This window comes from Corythoichthys intestinalis, chromosome 19 (genome assembly GCF_030265065.1).
Source record: "Corythoichthys intestinalis isolate RoL2023-P3 chromosome 19, ASM3026506v1, whole genome shotgun sequence".
Taxonomy (NCBI): domain Eukaryota; kingdom Metazoa; phylum Chordata; class Actinopteri; order Syngnathiformes; family Syngnathidae; genus Corythoichthys; species Corythoichthys intestinalis.
Window position 1 is genome coordinate 25,239,389 of NC_080413.1, and position 18,062 is coordinate 25,257,450.

Here is an 18,062-nt window from a genome sequence, read left to right on the forward strand (position 1 = left end):
TTTCAGTATATAAAACCTAAGCTACCCAATTGTTTCGGTCCTCACCAACACCATAGTTATTCTGGACGACTGTTATCAGGGGTCAAGCCTCGCTCGGCAAAACAAGCAAACTAAGCTAGCAGAACGCAGAGCTGCTGGAGCAACCAGATATTTCCCACAGGAAGCTGATAAGAGCAGCACCATGGACATCCATCAGATAGCCATGGAGCGATACCGATGTTGGCTTGGTCTATAATCCAACTTTATTGCAACAATATGTCAATAGTGCACTGATAGCACCGTTTCAAACCAAAGGTACATCCATGAAGATTCATTTTCCACAGCAAGTCAAGACAATTTATCATTACCATTTATCAGCTACTGCACATTATCTTTTTCAATCATTTATACCCTGCTGTATCACAGATTTTCAACCAATCGGGTTTTTATGTTTGTTTACTGCTTACAGTCAGAATTGCACGCCATTTCATTTCCTTTTTGTATGGAAGAAAACATATGGAGATGGAAAAAGATGAAAACTGCTTATGGGATTTAAATATTTGCACTCACTGGTGCCAAAATCCTTGTTAGAGTAGCCTGACAGTGAAATATTAAATTCTGTGATAGGTTGGCAACTGCTGTTTTCTCCTCGCATTTTGTAGGAAACAGCACAAGAGACAAGTGATGAGTCTCTCCTACTGTATATGTGTGCCATGAGCATGTCAGCAATAAATCATCACAAAGAAAATCAGTGTAGATTGTCTTACTTTTCTGTAGACAATCATGTTTGGCGAATCGTCATCAGGGTCCACGATGCTCAAGGACCTCATGGACAGCAGGGGTCTACTCGGGGGCGCCTGAATGTCCTCTTTCAAGTCTTCAACATCTTCATCAGCGTCAGTAGATCCAGAGGAGCTCAATTGCTCCTCTGTTTGCTGCTCTTCTTCTTCTTGTGTGTCTTGCTGTATTGGTGCCTCAGCCATCTCCTCAATACCTGTCAGTCTTCCCTGCTTGTGTTAAGTTACCCTGTCTTCTTTAACAGTGTCACACTCTTGTCCTTGTCCTTAATGTCCCTCCATCAGGCTTCAGCTTCTGCTAAAGGAGAAGCAAAACGGATACATCACACACCACTCTTTTTATGTGTGAAGCATTTTACGGGCTAGGGAAAAAAAATGATCAACCCATGTTCTATGTTTGAATAGAACTTTTTATAGCTATTGGCTTTTTTTCTAAACAGTTGTTACAACATGAGAGGTAAACCAGAGCAGGGATAAGGCCACAGACACAGAAATTCTTAACACAAAGAAAGTGTAGCTGTTTGTTTTAACAGTGAAATAAACTCAGGAAAAAGCTGAACGAACAGATTGAATTAAAATGCTTCAGCAAAAGGGCTTTTCTTTGAGCTCAAACAACCTTGCTCCAAGCAGGTTGTAACTTCCTCTTTACTTTCTCTTTTTTATATTTAGTATTTGACAGCACTTTGACAACTCCAGTACTTTGTTATTCTTCTTGTCCCCGTTACTTTAACCCTTTAACACCGCATGTTTTGGCGGGCTGCGGCGACATGTTTAACTAATATCGTCTTTGAAGCCTCGTCACACTATAAATACGTCACCCACGTGCCACTAGTTGCTGTCATTTGAAAGTTGAGCTCCACCCCCATTTTTACTTGAAGTAAATCGACCAAGTAAAACGGGAGATAATGTCATTGGCGTTTTAAAGTTTTATTCCCCTCATAAATAAACATAAAACGCTCCATGGACCATGTGTTTATGTCCATATATCCATCATTTCTTGTTCTTTTTCAAAACTGAAAGCACCATGAAAAACTACATATCCCAGGAGCCATTGTGAAGTAATGAAGGACGGACATAATGTGAACAATTTTAATAAATTGCCGAGCGAGGCACCACCTATGGAGAGGAAGGTGAGGTAGTGAGCGACGGCCGGTTGGATTGAGCGAGCGAATTTGAAACGTGCGAATGAATCAAAAACTAAATTTAGCGCAAGCTAATGCATTATTTCATCAACTCAAAGAAGAGGATGTGCCAGATTTGTCGTTATTTTCTTCGAATGAGTCGGCGAGCGAGAAGAGAGACAGGCTGAAAGCAGTGCACAAACTGCAGAAGAGTGTGCTCTGTGACGTAGTGTATGATGAAGCCCTGTGTCTTTTTCAAGTGGAAACTGAGTGGCATGCCTGAAAAAGTTGAACTGAACTTGTTTATTGTCAATATTTTTGAAAAGACTTTTCAATGTTATATTTGTCCCCTCTCCCACGATCAATATTTTTAATTTGTATATGGCGGAAAACACAGACAAGGCTGAAAAAGCAGTTTCTGCTCCTGCACCCCTCTTTAAGATAAACTGCTGTATTTTAAGCCAAAATAACTGTTTTGTTTGATAGGACAATATGTCTATATGCTGCCATAGCAGTTTCATGGCTTTTATGTACTTCCTTAATCTAAGTACATGACAGGCCGAGACTTGAATGGAACAACACTTCTTAATTCAGTGTGCCACCGATACATCACAGAGATTCCTTTTATACTGTAATACCACACCAACAGAAAGTGCACACTATGGCAACAGCAGTGTGACATAAATATGTTACAATGGCACATGAAGCCCCAAAACTATTTTTAATTTGTCTGTTTTACCCTAGAGACCCTCGTTTACAGATACCGCGCAACTGCTTTTATTTCAACCCAGCCATAAAAAGCAGGTAAGTAATTATATTTATTATTCAAAATGTCTATTTTTAGCTTAGAATCATTAATTGATGTATAATTTTTAGTTTTAGAAAAAAAACACAACATTTTAAAATTATTTTACTTTTATTTATACTTTGAAACAAATTACATCACAATTTTAAAAAACTGTCTTTAAATAGGTCATAAAGAAAAGAAAGACAAAGAAAAATTGAAAAAAAACATTTAAAAGGGTAAATATTTGAAAAACAGTCTTTTCTTGCGATTTCTGCATTGCGACCCTTGTTATATTACCGTGTTTCACCCATAAAATCCCCTAAAAGTCCGGATGTGGCCATTCAAAGCTGTGTCTTGACACTCGGTGAGATATGCTCCATGGAGTTTTTGGATCAAAACAAGGTAATTACACGATAATATCTCTTTAAAATCATGGTGTCTTTAATGATGCCCTCATGCTCTCACCTCGAGTTACTGTTTAGGGGTTTATTTATTGATTTATTTATTTTGAAAAATGCCCTGCTCTTTAAAATTTTTCTTCCCTCAGAAAGTTGAGATTTTAAGCTTTTCCAATGATGTACACACGCATTTTAGGACAGTTTTGAAATTTGGCCAAACTGGGAGTCTGAGAGCGGAACTTCAAGTCACCTGAGTGTTTTCCGCCGGATTTTTGTGTGTGTTCAAGAAGCTTGATTTTAACTTGATTGTGTGTTTTTATGAAGTGATGGGTGCAATACCTAACTACACAAAGAGAAATTCTCCTAACCCTTTTTGTGTTAGATGATATATATATGAATATATAAATTTTCCCACTATTTTGCACTGTTGGTCTACTGTATATAACCCGTTTTGACCATACTATGTGTAAAGGCCAAACGCGCCTATGACCATACCATGCAGTTTCTGTCATATTATCAAATATAAAACTATTCAGTCTTATTTTTTTCTGTTGAATGTTTATCCTAACAAGTTGAACAAATATTATCAAACTTCAAAACGGTTCATCGAGCATGTCAGGTTGTCAATTGGACATTAATATTACAAATTTAGACAAACCTTTGGGATTTTTTTGTATTTTGGGGTCCAAAATGTTGATAATCATTGGTCAGTCAAGAAAACAACTGTTTGGAAATGAAGGTTATGGTGTCCTGAAAAAAGGGACCCAACCAGGCTGTTGTGAACATTTTTTTCTTTGAAATATAAAGGCCAAATCAAAGGCACGCAAATTCCGACAAAATACGCCCAGGTGTTAATCAGGTTTAACATAATCATGTTAAACCATAAAAAAAATCAAACAATGTAATGACAATTAACATGAAATGAGACATTGATTTTAAACTTCAGTTGTTTTTTTAAACTGTTCAGTCATCCATTTGTTAAAAATAACAAGCAGCAACTAATGTAATAGCTAGATTCTCTATTGGACATATTGATCCAGTAGGATGCTCTGAGATTTGACCTCTCACATTTTGTGTTGTGGTAAATCTACATCTTGTTAGTCCACATTGATTCTGGGAGGTGCTCCATTGTAATCACAAAATTGGAAAAAATAATGAGCTGTACGGTCAAAAATGCAGGAAACTTTTTGTCGTTCAATAAAAAGATGACTGTGAGACAGGAGGAAACTGTACAACGCATCATTAACATAGTAGGCATGCACTGTATTGTTAAGAAAATAATGAACTGTTCTGTTTAGTTGCTGCAAACTGACAGTGTCCCATTTTGCATTTATGCATTTGTGTTACTCCATGTGTGCTTAGCCATTTCATTTTGGGGGATATCTTTTATTCTACATCTTCTCGTGTGGGTTAACAATCCAAATACAAGTGCTGATTAGGAAACATTTAGCATTTCAGAGAAGACGTTTATTGCAAGTTGCGCTATGATTGCCTGCTAAGTCAAAACAATTTGGAAAGAGTAAACAGTGATAGCTAAGGTAAGCAATTTGAACCTAGTACTAGTGATATGCAGTGTTAATGAACGATAGCTGATGAACACGTGGATATTTTGGACGAATGTTGAACGCATGACATTTCTGTCTCATGAACGTTACTGTAAACGTGATCATTCTAGCGATTGTGAGCGGCGTTCACAACTTTGTTCATGAGTTCAGAATTACAGCCTTCTGACAAAACTGCAGATAAGGCGGTAACACTTTACAATAAGGGTCCCTTAATTAACATTCATTAATGCATTTTTAGATAATAACTAATGTTAATGTTATTAATATATTAATTAACATGAGTTAATGCATTAGCTAATGCATTAGTTAATGCATAACCAGACAGTACTGGTTTCGTAAAATTAAAAAAAAAAAAAAAAAAAGGCCTATATAGGGTTAAGAAACATATGTGCTACACTTTAATAAGGCGTCCAAAAAGCCGTTCTGAAAAGGGGGAAGGTGGTCGATAAATTCCGGTTCTCAATCTCAGGAACCGTGATTCCATCGATAACGGAGCAACCAGTCAAGAGCCTGGGAAAGCTCTTTGACTCCAGCCTGAAGGACTCTGCTGCTATCCGGAGGTCTACTGAAGAGCTTGGTGGTTGGCTCGGCAAGGTGGACAAGTCTGGCCTGCCTGGCAGATTCAAAGCCTGGATCTACCAGCACTCCATCCTTCCCAGAATCCTGTGGCCTCTCCTCGTCTATGCAGTCCCAGTAACGACGGTGGAATCCTTTGAAAGGAAGATCAGCAGCTTTCTGCGGAAATGGCTGGGTCTTCCTCGCAGCCTCAACAGCGCTGCCCTGTACGGGACTAGCAACAACCTGCAGCTGCCCTTCAGTGGGCTCACTGAAGAATTCAAGGTGGCACGCACAAGAGAAGCCCTACAGTACAGAGAATCCAGGGACGGCAAGGTGTCATCAGCCGGCATTGAAGTGAGGACAGGAAGGAAGTGGAAGGCAGAAAAGGCAGTGGAGGTGGCTGAGTCACGCCTTAGGCAAAAGGCACTGGTTGGGACTGTGGCAACAGGGAGAGCTGGATTGGGCTACATCCCAAAGACCCAGGTCAGCCAGGCTCGGGGCAAGGAAAGACAACATCTACTCCAGGAGGAGGTCCGTGCAGGCCTGGAGGAAGAGCGAGTGGGCAGGGCATTGGGACTCCGGCAACAGGGAGCATGGACAAGATGGGAGGGCACTTTGCAGCGCAAAGTCACCTGGTCGAACATCATGCAGGCAGACCTCCACCGTGTCCGGTTCCTCGTAGCGGCAGTCTACGATTCCCTCCCCAGCCCAGCAAACCTCCATGTGTGGGGGAAGAGCGAGACACCCTCCTGCTCCCTTTGCTCCGGGAGAGGCTCCCTGGAACATCTCCTCAGCAGCTGCCCAAAGTCCCTGGCTGATGGTCGCTACCGCTGGCGCCACGACCAGGTACTGAAAGCAGTTGCCGAGAGTATAGCCACCGCCATCAGCTCTAGCAAACACCATCATGCTCCAAAGAAGGCCATCTCCTTCATCAAAGCTGGAGAGAGACCCCGTGCACGTCCAAAGATAACAACAGGACTCCTCCACACAGCCCCTGACTGGAAGCTCCACGTTGACCTGGGAAAACAGCTGAGGTTCCCCCAGCAGATAGCAAAAACATCGCTTCGGCCAGACATGATCATCCTCTCAGAGGCTTCAAAACACCTGATCATGCTGGAACTTACCGTGCCCTGGGAGGAGCGGATTGAGGAGGCCAACGAGAGGAAACGGGCCAAGTATCAGGAACTAGTGGAGGAGTGCAGGGGAAGGGGCTGGAGGACTTTCTATGAGCCCATAGAAGTCGGCTGTCGAGGCTTCGCAGGACGCTCCCTCTGTAAAGTCCTTGACCGGCTGGGAATCACAGGGGTGGCCAAGAAAAGGGCCATTCAGTCTGCAAGTGAAGCTGCAGAGAAAGCCACAAGGTGGTTGTGGTTGAAGAGGGCAGATCCGTGGGTTGCTACTGGGACACAAGCCGGGACTTGATCCACCCCGGCTGGGTCACTAGGACGAGGGTGTCTGATGTTGCGAGACCCGAAACACTCAATGAATCCTAGATACATCACTGATGATGTGTCCCAGTGCATCCAGGAGATGTATCTTTCAAGTATTCTCTGGCGAAGCCAGTGACTCCTAGGAAAGACTAGGTGGCAACCAAGAACAGTTTGGTCGACTACTGGAGAGACAGTTGGCAGCTCGGAAAGACGGCGCCCGGGACAGTATGGGTTAGCACCCCAGCCTGTATCTTTCGTGAGAAAGAACCCAAAAAAGCTACGGAAAGCCCTATAGAGAGATACCCCCAGGAGATCCCGAGAGGGGGGGAGGATGAGATCTCCAATTGGACGGACCTAAGGTTAACGACCCGCGCAAACGAACTGACGACGAGTATGGCATGTATCTGCGGCAAGCTGTGTAAAAACCAACGTGGCCTAAAGATCCATCAGGCCAGAATGAAATGTTTGGAGCGGGAGAGCGAGGTGCAACGCACAGGTCCTCGACCTGGTGAGACGCAGGAGGAGCCCGGACAGGAGACACTCCACAGATCCCAGTCCCTCCACGTACCAGAGTCTCCCAACCCCAGCAGAGTAGTTCCACAGCAGCGGATTAAGTGGCCCCCAGCAAGCAGACGGAGCGAGTGGCTGCAGTTTGATGAGGACGTATCCACCATCATCCAAGCCACAGCCAAAGGAGACGTCGACTGCAGACTCCAAGCAATGAGCACCATCATCGTCAGCTATGGCTCCGAAAGATTTGGACGGATGGAGAAGGGCAACACTGAGGCCACCCCCTACACCATGAACCGCAGGGCCACCAAGATCCACCAACTGCGCCAGGAGCTTCGAACCCTGAAGAAACAGTTCAAGATAGCTGCTGAGAAGGACAAGCCACCACTAGAAGAGCTGCGTAACATCCTGCGGAAGAAGCTGACAACCCTCCGCAGAGCAGAATGGCACAGGAGGCGCGGAAGAGAGAGGGCTAGGAAGCGAGCAGCCTTCATCGCCAACCCCTTCCGTTTTGCGAAACAGCTGCTCGGGGACAAGCGCAGTGGCCGGCTTGAGTGCACTAAAGAGGAAGTGAATCGTTTTCTCGAGAACACCATAAGCGATCCACTGAGGGGACAAGAGCTAGGCCCCAACAGAGCACTCATCAGCCCTGCCCCACCAACGGCAGAGTTCCAGTTGACAGAGCCGAGTCTGAAGGAGGTTGAAGAGGTCATCAAGGCAGCCCGCTCGGCATCTTCCCCGGGCCCCAGTGGTGTACCTTACCGTGTCTACAAGCGCTGTCCCAAGCTCCTTCGGCTGCTGTGGAGGGCCTTGAAGGTGATCTGGCGAAGGGGGAGAGTGGCTGACCAGTGGAGGTGTGCAGAGGGAGTTTGGATTCCCAAGGAGGAGGGCTCGAAAAACATCAACCAGTTTCGGGTCATCTCACTACTGAGTGTGGAAGGGAAGGTGTTTTTCAGCATCATCTCCCGAAGACTGACCGAGTTTCTCCTCAAGAACAACTACATCAACACTTCAGTGCAGAAGGGTGGGATCCCCGGAGTCCCTGGCTGTCTAGAGCACAACGGTGTAGTGACACAGCTCATCAGAGAAGCCCACGAGAACAGAGGCGACCTTTCTGTGCTATGGTTGGACCTGACCAACGCCTACGGGTCCATCCCACACAAGCTAGTTGAGCTTGCGCTGCACCTCCACCATGTTCCCAGCAAGATCAAGGACTTGATCCTGGATTATTACGGTAATTTCAGGATCAGGGTCACTTCTGGGTCAGTAACATCAGACTGGCATCGCCTTGAGAAAGGAATAATAACAGGATGTACCATCTCCGTTGTTCTTTTTGCACTGGCGATGAATATGGTGGTAAAGGCTGCTGAAGTGGAATGCAGAGGGCCTCTGTCCAGATCAGGTGTTCGACAGCCCCCCATAAGAGCCTACATGGACGATCTGACCATTACAACAACGTCAGTCCCAGGTAGCAGGTGGATCTTGCAGGGATTGGAGAGACTCATCGGATGGGCCAGGATGAGCTTCAAACCTGCAAAGTCAAGGTCCATGGTTCTGAAAAGGGGGAAGGTGGTCGATAAATTCCGGTTCTCAATCTCAGGAACCGTGATTCCATCGATAACGGAGCAACCAGTCAAGAGCCTGGGAAAGCTCTTTGACTCCAGCCTGAAGGACTCTGCTGCTATCCGGAGGTCTACTGAAGAGCTTGGTGGTTGGCTCGGCAAGGTGGACAAGTCTGGCCTGCCTGGCAGATTCAAAGCCTGGATCTACCAGCACTCCATCCTTCCCAGAATCCTGTGGCCTCTCCTCGTCTATGCAGTCCCAGTAACGACGGTGGAATCCTTTGAAAGGAAGATCAGCAGCTTTCTGCGGAAATGGCTGGGTCTTCCTCGCAGCCTCAACAGCGCTGCCCTGTACGGGACTAGCAACAACCTGCAGCTGCCCTTCAGTGGGCTCACTGAAGAATTCAAGGTGGCACGCACAAGAGAAGCCCTACAGTACAGAGAATCCAGGGACGGCAAGGTGTCATCAGCCGGCATTGAAGTGAGGACAGGAAGGAAGTGGAAGGCAGAAAAGGCAGTGGAGGTGGCTGAGTCACGCCTTAGGCAAAAGGCACTGGTTGGGACTGTGGCAACAGGGAGAGCTGGATTGGGCTACATCCCAAAGACCCAGGTCAGCCAGGCTCGGGGCAAGGAAAGACAACATCTACTCCAGGAGGAGGTCCGTGCAGGCCTGGAGGAAGAGCGAGTGGGCAGGGCATTGGGACTCCGGCAACAGGGAGCATGGACAAGATGGGAGGGCACTTTGCAGCGCAAAGTCACCTGGTCGAACATCATGCAGGCAGACCTCCACCGTGTCCTGTTCCTCGTAGCGGCAGTCTACGATTCCCTCCCCAGCCCAGCAAACCTCCATGTGTGGGGGAAGAGCGAGACACCCTCCTGCTCCCTTTGCTCCGGGAGAGGCTCCCTGGAACATCTCCTCAGCAGCTGCCCAAAGTCCCTGGCTGATGGTCGCTACCGCTGGCGCCACGACCAGGTACTGAAAGCAGTTGCCGAGAGTATAGCCACCGCCATCAGCTCTAGCAAACACCATCATGCTCCAAAGAAGGCCATCTCCTTCATCAAAGCTGGAGAGAGACCCCGTGCACGTCCAAAGATAACAACAGGACTCCTCCTGGGTTGCTACTGGGACACAAGCCGGGACTTGATCCACCCCGGCTGGGTCACTAGGACGAGGGTGTCTGATGTTGCGAGACCCGAAACACTCAATGAATCCTAGATACATCACTGATGATGTGTCCCAGTGCATCCAGGAGATGTATCTTTCAAGTAGTCAGTAATGGTTACCGTAATTTCCCAAATATAACGCGCACTTTTTTTCCCCAAAATCTACTTGTAAAATCATGGTGCGCATTATAAACGGGTACATGGATGGAGACAGAAATATACAGTATTATATATTACATATATACAGTATATAAACCGATGTTTTTTTTTTATTGACATGGCCACGTTGTGTTGAAGAAACTTGTGCGGCGACCCGTTGCCGACTATTACAGTACGTGACGTCACCATTTTGTTTCGGTAATACTTCACTCTGATCGGCCGAATGATTTCGTCTGTGTTAAATTCTGCTTTTTTCACTCTTCATAAAGCAAAGAATTTAGTTTCTTGAACTCATTTGAGTCAACGTTTACTGCAGCTCCGTAACTCGGACCATAACAAACATAACAACACTGACATCCTGTGTGTGTCCGTCAACTGTATCTGTCCCACGAGAAACTCAAACCCAAATAACAATAGTTCCTATTGTTACTGTCGTGTTGACAGCGATGAGTTCTCACAGATTTCCAACTTACGTTTTCACTTTCATTTTACTGTATCAATCCATGGAAGAAACATTTATTCATCATGATGAAACGAGCAAGTTATACAGCAGCCTTTAAAAGAAAAGTCACATCTGTTTTGTTTTCTCCTAGATTCTGGTAAGTTGGAGAAGTTGTCAAATCATATTATTACCGTAAATATTAACTGTTTATGGTAATGTTTTGAACTACCAATGTGCTATGCTTGTGCTGTGTTTCACCAGTCAGTAAAATGACATTTCTGTATCTGTACACGAGCTCTGTTTTCTTGTATTCTTCTCTTTAATGGTGCTAAAGTTAGGGTGCGCGTTATAAATGGGTACAATAATTTTCCATAGATTTTACAAGTAAATTTGGGGTGCGCATTATACACGGGTGCGCCTTATATTCAGGAAATTACGGAATAAAGGTTAAAGGGGGGTGGGGTGGGGGGTCTCACGTGAAATAATTATAAATGCTTAAGTTCCCCCCCTCCCCCTCTTAACCTTTATTAACCATTACTGAATGCTTTTTGGACCCTTTTTGTAAAGTGTAGCACATATGTCCCTTAACTAAGATTATAAATGCTTAAGTTAACAAATCCTAACCCTAAACCCTAACCTAACCCTATATAGGCCTATTTTTTAAAAAAATTAATTTTACCAAACTATTAGTTACTGTTATGCATTAACTAATGCATTAACTCATGTTAATTAATATATTAATAAATGTTACATAAGCAATTAATTATTGTAATGTTACTTAAAAATTAGTTATCGTCTTGAAATGCATTAACTAATATGTTACCGCATGTTAATTAATATATTAATAAATGTTAATTAAGCAATTAATTATTATAATGTTACTTAGACATTAGTTATAGTCTTTAAAATGCATTAACTAATGCATTAACTCATGTTAATTAATATATAAACAGATGTTAGATAAGCCATTAAATGAATTATTGTTATAAAATGTTACCGACAAAGCAATATGCTAAAAATACACTATGTAAAACAGACCTTAAGATCGGAAACCTATCAAACCTGGCAACCCAAGCTGCCTGTCACGGCTGCTTTATTTTAGCAAATATGGGAGCCTTTGCTCCGGGACCTTTTATGGCAGCCAATAGCATTTTTTTACATTCAGTTGGACTCTCAATATTATCAAAAGGTGCTAAATAAACATGTTACATCATCAACAAATATGTGCTTCATGAATACGGCATAAATAAATGTTAACAGCACGGGAAAGACGTTAACATTTAGGGCTGATTTATGCTTCTGCGTCGCAGCGACAGCGGACCTACGTCGTTAACGCAGACACAGATTTGGACCATACGCCGTAGCCTGACACGCGCCTCCCAAAATTCTTCGAACACTTCTGCAAACATCTTCTGCTTCGCCTCCGCCTCAACATTTAGATTAACAACATTTGTTGTTCAATATTGATTCATTGCACCTCCAAATACAGGCATTCCATCTCTGTTGCCATTACTCTCTATGACCGGAGGAAAACTAAAGGAATTTGAAAAGAAGCGACAAAAGCCACACCCCTCTCGTGGCTTGGCAGGGAATTACAGAGCAACGTGTTCCCTTGACGCAGAACTTCGAAAGCGCCATGACGACTGGGGGTGCAACGGTTCAGTTAGCCCACGGTTCGGTTTGGACCTCGGTTTTGGGATCACGGTTTCGCAAACCGAGCTTTTTGCATTTTTTTTTTTTTAACTGCCTTTATTTTGCTTTTAAGAAAATGAAATAAACACTTAAAATGTAAACATGTTCGACTGTTAAAATGCCTCTTAGCTCTTTGGCTAGTTTAGTGATTGACTCCTGAAATACACACACAGTAGTAAAAAAGTTGGCAAATTAACTGGTGGTTAACATGGTTTTTTTTAAAAAATAAAATAAAAATAAAAATAAATGAGTAAATAAAAAAATAAATAAAAAACAGTAACCTTTGCTCTGTTTGGAGGTCATTTACTGTTCTGAATCAACCGTTAAAGTTGATATAATTGCTCCCGTTTTTGCATTAGTTCCCTTCTGTCTACTTTTGACATGTGAAAACTTTAAAACTGTTTCATCATTTAAAGATAGACTCAAGTCAAGATTTTGCTGGTTTAGGAGTATTTTAGATAAAAAGTCACTTCACTAGGTTCACTAGGAAGGTTCACTACAACAGAGCCTTTCTGAGAAGCTTACTGCTCCAAAATGGCGGCTGTTTACTAACGCTACCGAGTCTGTCATTTCGCATGTAATTCTATATGCATGAGATATCTAGGCGTAGGTTGTAGGGTGTCGGCTACAGTCAGGAAATATTTGAGCCACCTAGCCTAGCATCGTGTTTGCTACAGTGTCACAACAAATACTCTTCCCTCGCCGTGCCTCTGACTTTTCTCGCGTCATTCAACCAACGTATTAACGAACGGAGGAAAAAAAACGTAATGCACGAAAAACGTACAGAATTTGAACGTAACGTATGGCGTACACATTTAAAAATCAGTGCGCACTACGCCAAGACCGTACAATTTGACAGGTATGAATTATAGTGGCCCGTCACAGTTAGGTAGTAACACTCTGTAGCACGGGACGTCCAACTATCATTGGTCACGGCGAAACTATGTGCTTTAGCGAAGTCATCTTCGATGGCTTTGCATGCTGTTTCATAAATGTCAGGGAATACGTTGTTGGAGAAATATGTCCGCGAGGGAACAATGTAACGCGGGTCAAGCACTGCAAATAAATTTAGCCCGCCGTCTATTTTCACTGGTGTCATCTCCGGGGTTGTCCTGCTCTGAGAAAGTGATATCTGTGGGTAATGCCGGCTGAGGTGCCGGAGTCATGTTATAAGTGTTGCCATTAGCATAGGGAACAAGCGCTGAGCAATTCTGGCAAATTGCTTTTTTTTTTTTTCTTCAATATTTTCTCTCCCACCTATTTTCTCTCCCACTGCATTGTAGTCCACGGGGAAACCGAAATGTTGCCACACCGCAGATTTGAAAGAAGCCAGTGCTTCCTCAAAATTCGGTCTCTCCACTGCTCCGTTCGCTCGGGAATTTCTCCACAGCGCTGCTTCACGTTGCACACAGAGCTCAAGCGTTTGGAATAAATTAATTGCAAAACTGAAAAGGCGCGGTTCATAAAGGCGTATTGAACCGTATACGGCGAACCGTACGGTTCGGCTTTGAACCGCAAACCGTTGCACTCCTAATGACGACGTAGGGTCTATGCCAGGGGTTGGGAACCTATGGCTCGCGAGCCAGATATGGCTCTTTTGACAGCTGCATCTGGCTCGCAGACAAATCTTTATTTATTAAAAAAAAATAGTAATAATTAAACAAAAAAACCTATAAAATAAAATTTTAAAAAAGTTTTGCAATACTCCTTTGCGCATTGTGCGAAACGGCGACAGTCACCGGCGACTAGAAAGCCGGTTTGCAGTAATTTTAGTGGGAAAGTAGCAAACATATATGTTGTTGTGTCTATTTATCTATCAGCTGTATTGGCAACGCTTATGAGGCAGAGACACTGTTCAAGTGGCGTCGCCTTATTTTGCTGTCGAAAATAGCAGCCAATTGTGCATGTGCGTGAGATCAGGAAGTAAACTTCTAGTGTTTTAACTTTCGTTTTCCACGTTGTTGTCAGCTAATTTTAGAAACCCTTTTGACAAAGATGGCAAAAAGAAGAAAAAAAAAACTAGCAGTATTGTATTTTTCAGCAGGAATAGACAGTGGAATTTGTCTTTGTGGAGAGCAGGTTCTGCGGTGTGTCCAATATGCAATGATAAAATTGCATCCATGAAATATTCAAATATAAAGCGGCACTTCGACACCCGCCGTACTACATTTGCATCAAAATATCCAGCTGAGACAACATGAAGAAAGTATGTCAAGTGCTACTATCAAGATTGCAAGCTCGTCAGCAGCAACTTTGTGTTTGGACCCAAAAAGGTGACTGGAATTCAGCTAGCTTTGCTGGCGCTTTAGCAATTGTGAGAAACTGAAAGCCATTCACAGATGGGGAGTATGCCAAAGCATTCATGCTGGATGTTGCCAATGAACTTTTTGATGACTTTTCAGATTAAGACAAGATAATTAAAAGGCATGCCTCTGTCGGGAAGAACTCTTCACGATCTTCTCGTCACGATGTCAAATCAAATTGAAGCAATGCAAGTGAAGGACATAAATGTGGCTCTTTTTTTTTTCTCTCGCTTTGGATGAGTCAACAGGCGTAAGCAAATTATCCCAGTTCAGCGTGATTGCAAGGTATGTTGTCGGTGACACACTACATGAGGAAAGTCTTGCAGTTTTGACCATGCAAGGGACAACAAGAGGGGAGGATTTATTTAAGTCCTTCGCTGAGTCCACTAAAGAAAAAAAATCTACCAATGGATAAACTTGTTTCGGTGTGCACTGATTGTGCTCCGGCGTGGTGTGGAAAAACAGGATTCGTGGCGGTTCTTCGTGAACATGAAAGGAGACGCATCCTAAGTTTCTTATCGCCTGCATGAAGCTTAACTCCACCACGTATCAACCAGACAACAAAGCCATCAGCAAAACCATGCAGCACCAGAAGTCGCATTAATGGTAAGAAATACTCATCATTGATTAGCAACAGCATAGCAATGTTAATAAAAAGAATTAAGAGACTTATTGTACTTTAAAAGTGTTGAAATTACATGAATGCACACTTTTCTTGTATTTTTAGTTTTAAACATATTGTATGGCTCTCACGGGATTACATTTAAAAATATGTGGTGTTCATGGCTCTCTCAGCCAAAAAGGTACCCGACCCCTGGTCTATGCCATCACTCCACCGTCAATGGAACGCAGAAGCATAAATCAGGCCTTAGAGAGCAGTGTGCAGTCCACATGGTAGGATGTGTTTGAGGAGAACTTTCCTTTGTGTGCGCCCATGACCAAAAACAATTAGATATTGCTTTCTTTATAGAATGCTTTCGGTGTTTACTTGGAAATCGCTGCATTCGCAGCAGTTTCTAACATTACACACATGCACAGAACCACAGTGGCAATTTCTGATGGGGTGCAAAATCTGACAGAACACCGGCCTAGTACCAACACTTAAGCGAGTTTTACGAACAGGTCAGTACCGACGCGGATTTGAAATTGAATACCATGATGAATCTGGCACAGTTTCAGAGTTAGCGTCTCATCTAAAAAGCCCCATTTATCCAAATCAGTGAAGAAAAATCACTTTTCATCACCCATCCCACCACAAGATAATCACTCAGGATAATCATTTAGAGTGAACAAGAAATGGGAGTTGAGTGGAATAGCAATTCTCCACCACTTTCCTTTGTGTAGACACAAATGGCCCATTAAATCATTTTTTTAATCATTTGCATCCATGCAGGTTACAGTTCCATCATAACGTCCAAGTGCATTCTGAGATGAACGTTTCTGGGGAACAACCTTGTCATTTCTCACCAGCCGCTGTGATGACAGCTCGTCAATCCTGGCGGGGTACTTGCATATTTTTCGCAGTAGACCTTTCACATTGCATCATTATATACACACAGCTGTAATGTGGCGACAAAATATTCTCAGCAAACCCCACACTACATGATAATTAGTTAACATAATTATTATAAGGTGAATAGTGAACCAGAATTGTGTATATGGTAGGCATTTTGTTTACTGCATCATAATTAATTTATGGGTGTTGCCATTGGATTGTTGATGCAGTTTTTGCATAATCCTGCTCAATGTGCAGTACAACTCGCAGTCCTAGTACTATTATGAAATGGCACTGTGAACAAGACAATGTAAAAACATATAAGCTAGCGAGCCATGACTTTTGGAAAATAATCTACTGAGTAGGCATGTTCCAGTATGAGATTCTGACAATATGATAACTTTAAGCAAAAATATCACGGTTTCACGATATCGTAATAACAGCTCTGAAATGTGTTACTTTGACATATCTGGTTTCATTATAAAAAATAAAAATAAAAAATAAATCAATTGAACAGGATTTTTATGTTTCAAACCATAAGGATAATGTTATTTGAAATATATATTTTTATAAGCTAACAGAAATATTCTAAATAAAATAAAAATAAAAATGCAGTCCTTTAGGTGAGCGTAAAACCCACAGCCACAGGTCAACATTATTACCATCACAACAAAAATAATTGAAATATTTTCCATGAAAAGCATTTGTGTATGACTCGTCTCATGTTTACATTATACAATGGTATGAAAAAGTATCTGAACCTTTTGGAATGTCTCAAATTTCTGCATAAAATCACCATCAAATGTGATCTGACCTTTGTCAAAATCACACTGATGAAAATACAGTGTCTGCTTTAACTAAAACCACATAGTTTAATGAGGATAGCATGCAAACAATGACAGAAGGGGGAAAAATAAGTAACAAGTACTTAAAGAGCGATTGAAACCAATTTTACCAAACATTTTAATTCAGGTGTGTGCCCAATCACTGATGAATGGTTTAAAACTGCCCTGCCCACTATAAAACACACACCTGGTAAGAAATGTCTTGATCAGAAGCATTGTCTGATGTGCATCATGACTCAGTCAAAAGAGCTTCCTGAAGACCTGCGTTTAAGGATTGTTGATTTGTACAAAGCTAGGAAAGGATACAAAACCATCTCTAATAGTCTGGATGTTCATCAGTCGACATCAGTTGACAGTCAGAGAAGTTGTCTACAAATGGGGAGAGTTTTGCACTGTTGCTTCTCTCCCAAGGAGAGGCTGTCCACTAAAGATGACGCCAAAGTTCAGCGCAGAATACTCAGAGAGGTAAAAAAAAAAAGGACCCTAGACTGTCTGCTGAAGACTTACAAAAAACACTGGCATAGTCCAATATCTCTGTGCACACATCAACTATATATAAAACTATGGCCAAGAATGGTGTTGATGGCAGGACTCCACGGAGGAAGCCACTGCTGTCTTAAAGGAAAAAAAATTGTTGCTCGTTTAATATTCGCAAAAAAGGCACTCGGACACTCCACATAACTTTTGGCAAAATATTTTGTGGACTGATGAAACCAAAGTTGAATTGTTTGTGGACTGATGAAACCAAAGTTGAATTGTTTGCGAGTAACACACAATGTCATGTGTGGAGGAAAAACGGAACAGCTCACCAACATCAATACCTCATCCCCACCGTGAAGCATGGTGGAGGGAGCATCATGATTTGGGGCTGTTTTGCTGCCTCAGGGCCTGGACAATTTGCAATTATTGATGAAAGAATGAATTCAAAAGTTTATCAGGATGTTTTGCAGAAAAACCTGAGGCTGTCTGTCAGACATTTGAAGCTAAAAGAGGATGGATGCTGGAACAAGACAATGATCCAATACACAAAAGTAAATCAACTTCAGAATGGTTTCAGAAGAACAACATACACGTTCTGGACTGGCCAATTCAAAGTCTAGCCTTAAACATGTCGATTTTACATGTCGGTTGGTCCTCCTCCTCTAAGGTTGACGTTTGTATCTTTTCTGGAGTCAAAGTATTCCCATACTAGTGATTTTGTTTTCTTAGAGGGGGGGAAAAAGTTCAGCCATCGTGTAGCACAGCTGATTCAGTG

General features: G+C 42.8%; 3 protein-coding genes across 4 annotated transcripts in view; 2 read left to right on the forward strand and 1 right to left on the reverse strand.

Moving 5' to 3' along the window:
• The window catches only part of rgs6 (regulator of G protein signaling 6), a 190,019-nt gene that overhangs the window by 164,640 nt on the left and 7,317 nt on the right, over positions 1–18,062 (reverse strand). Inside the window, exon 2 of one of the 2 annotated variants that reach the window (XM_057822487.1) lies at positions 747–1,071. In XM_057822487.1, coding sequence (XP_057678470.1) covers positions 747–962 — 216 coding nt within the window. In that variant the 5' untranslated portion in view covers positions 963–1,071. Of the gene's footprint in view, positions 1–746; positions 1,075–18,062 lie in introns of both variants that reach the window. The other variant, XM_057822486.1, reaches the window with a different exon arrangement.
• On the forward strand, positions 1,227–6,743 carry LOC130908002 (uncharacterized). Its single transcript, XM_057823582.1, has 2 exons — positions 1,227–1,233; positions 5,054–6,743. The coding sequence occupies exons 1-2, from the start codon at positions 1,227–1,229 to the stop codon at positions 6,625–6,627; spliced, it is 1,581 nt and encodes a 526-aa protein (XP_057679565.1). The 3' UTR covers positions 6,628–6,743.
• On the forward strand, positions 6,995–9,923 carry LOC130908003 (uncharacterized). Its single transcript, XM_057823583.1, has one exon. It carries the CDS (start codon positions 7,029–7,031, stop codon positions 9,921–9,923), a length of 2,895 nt encoding a protein of 964 aa, XP_057679566.1. The 5' UTR covers positions 6,995–7,028.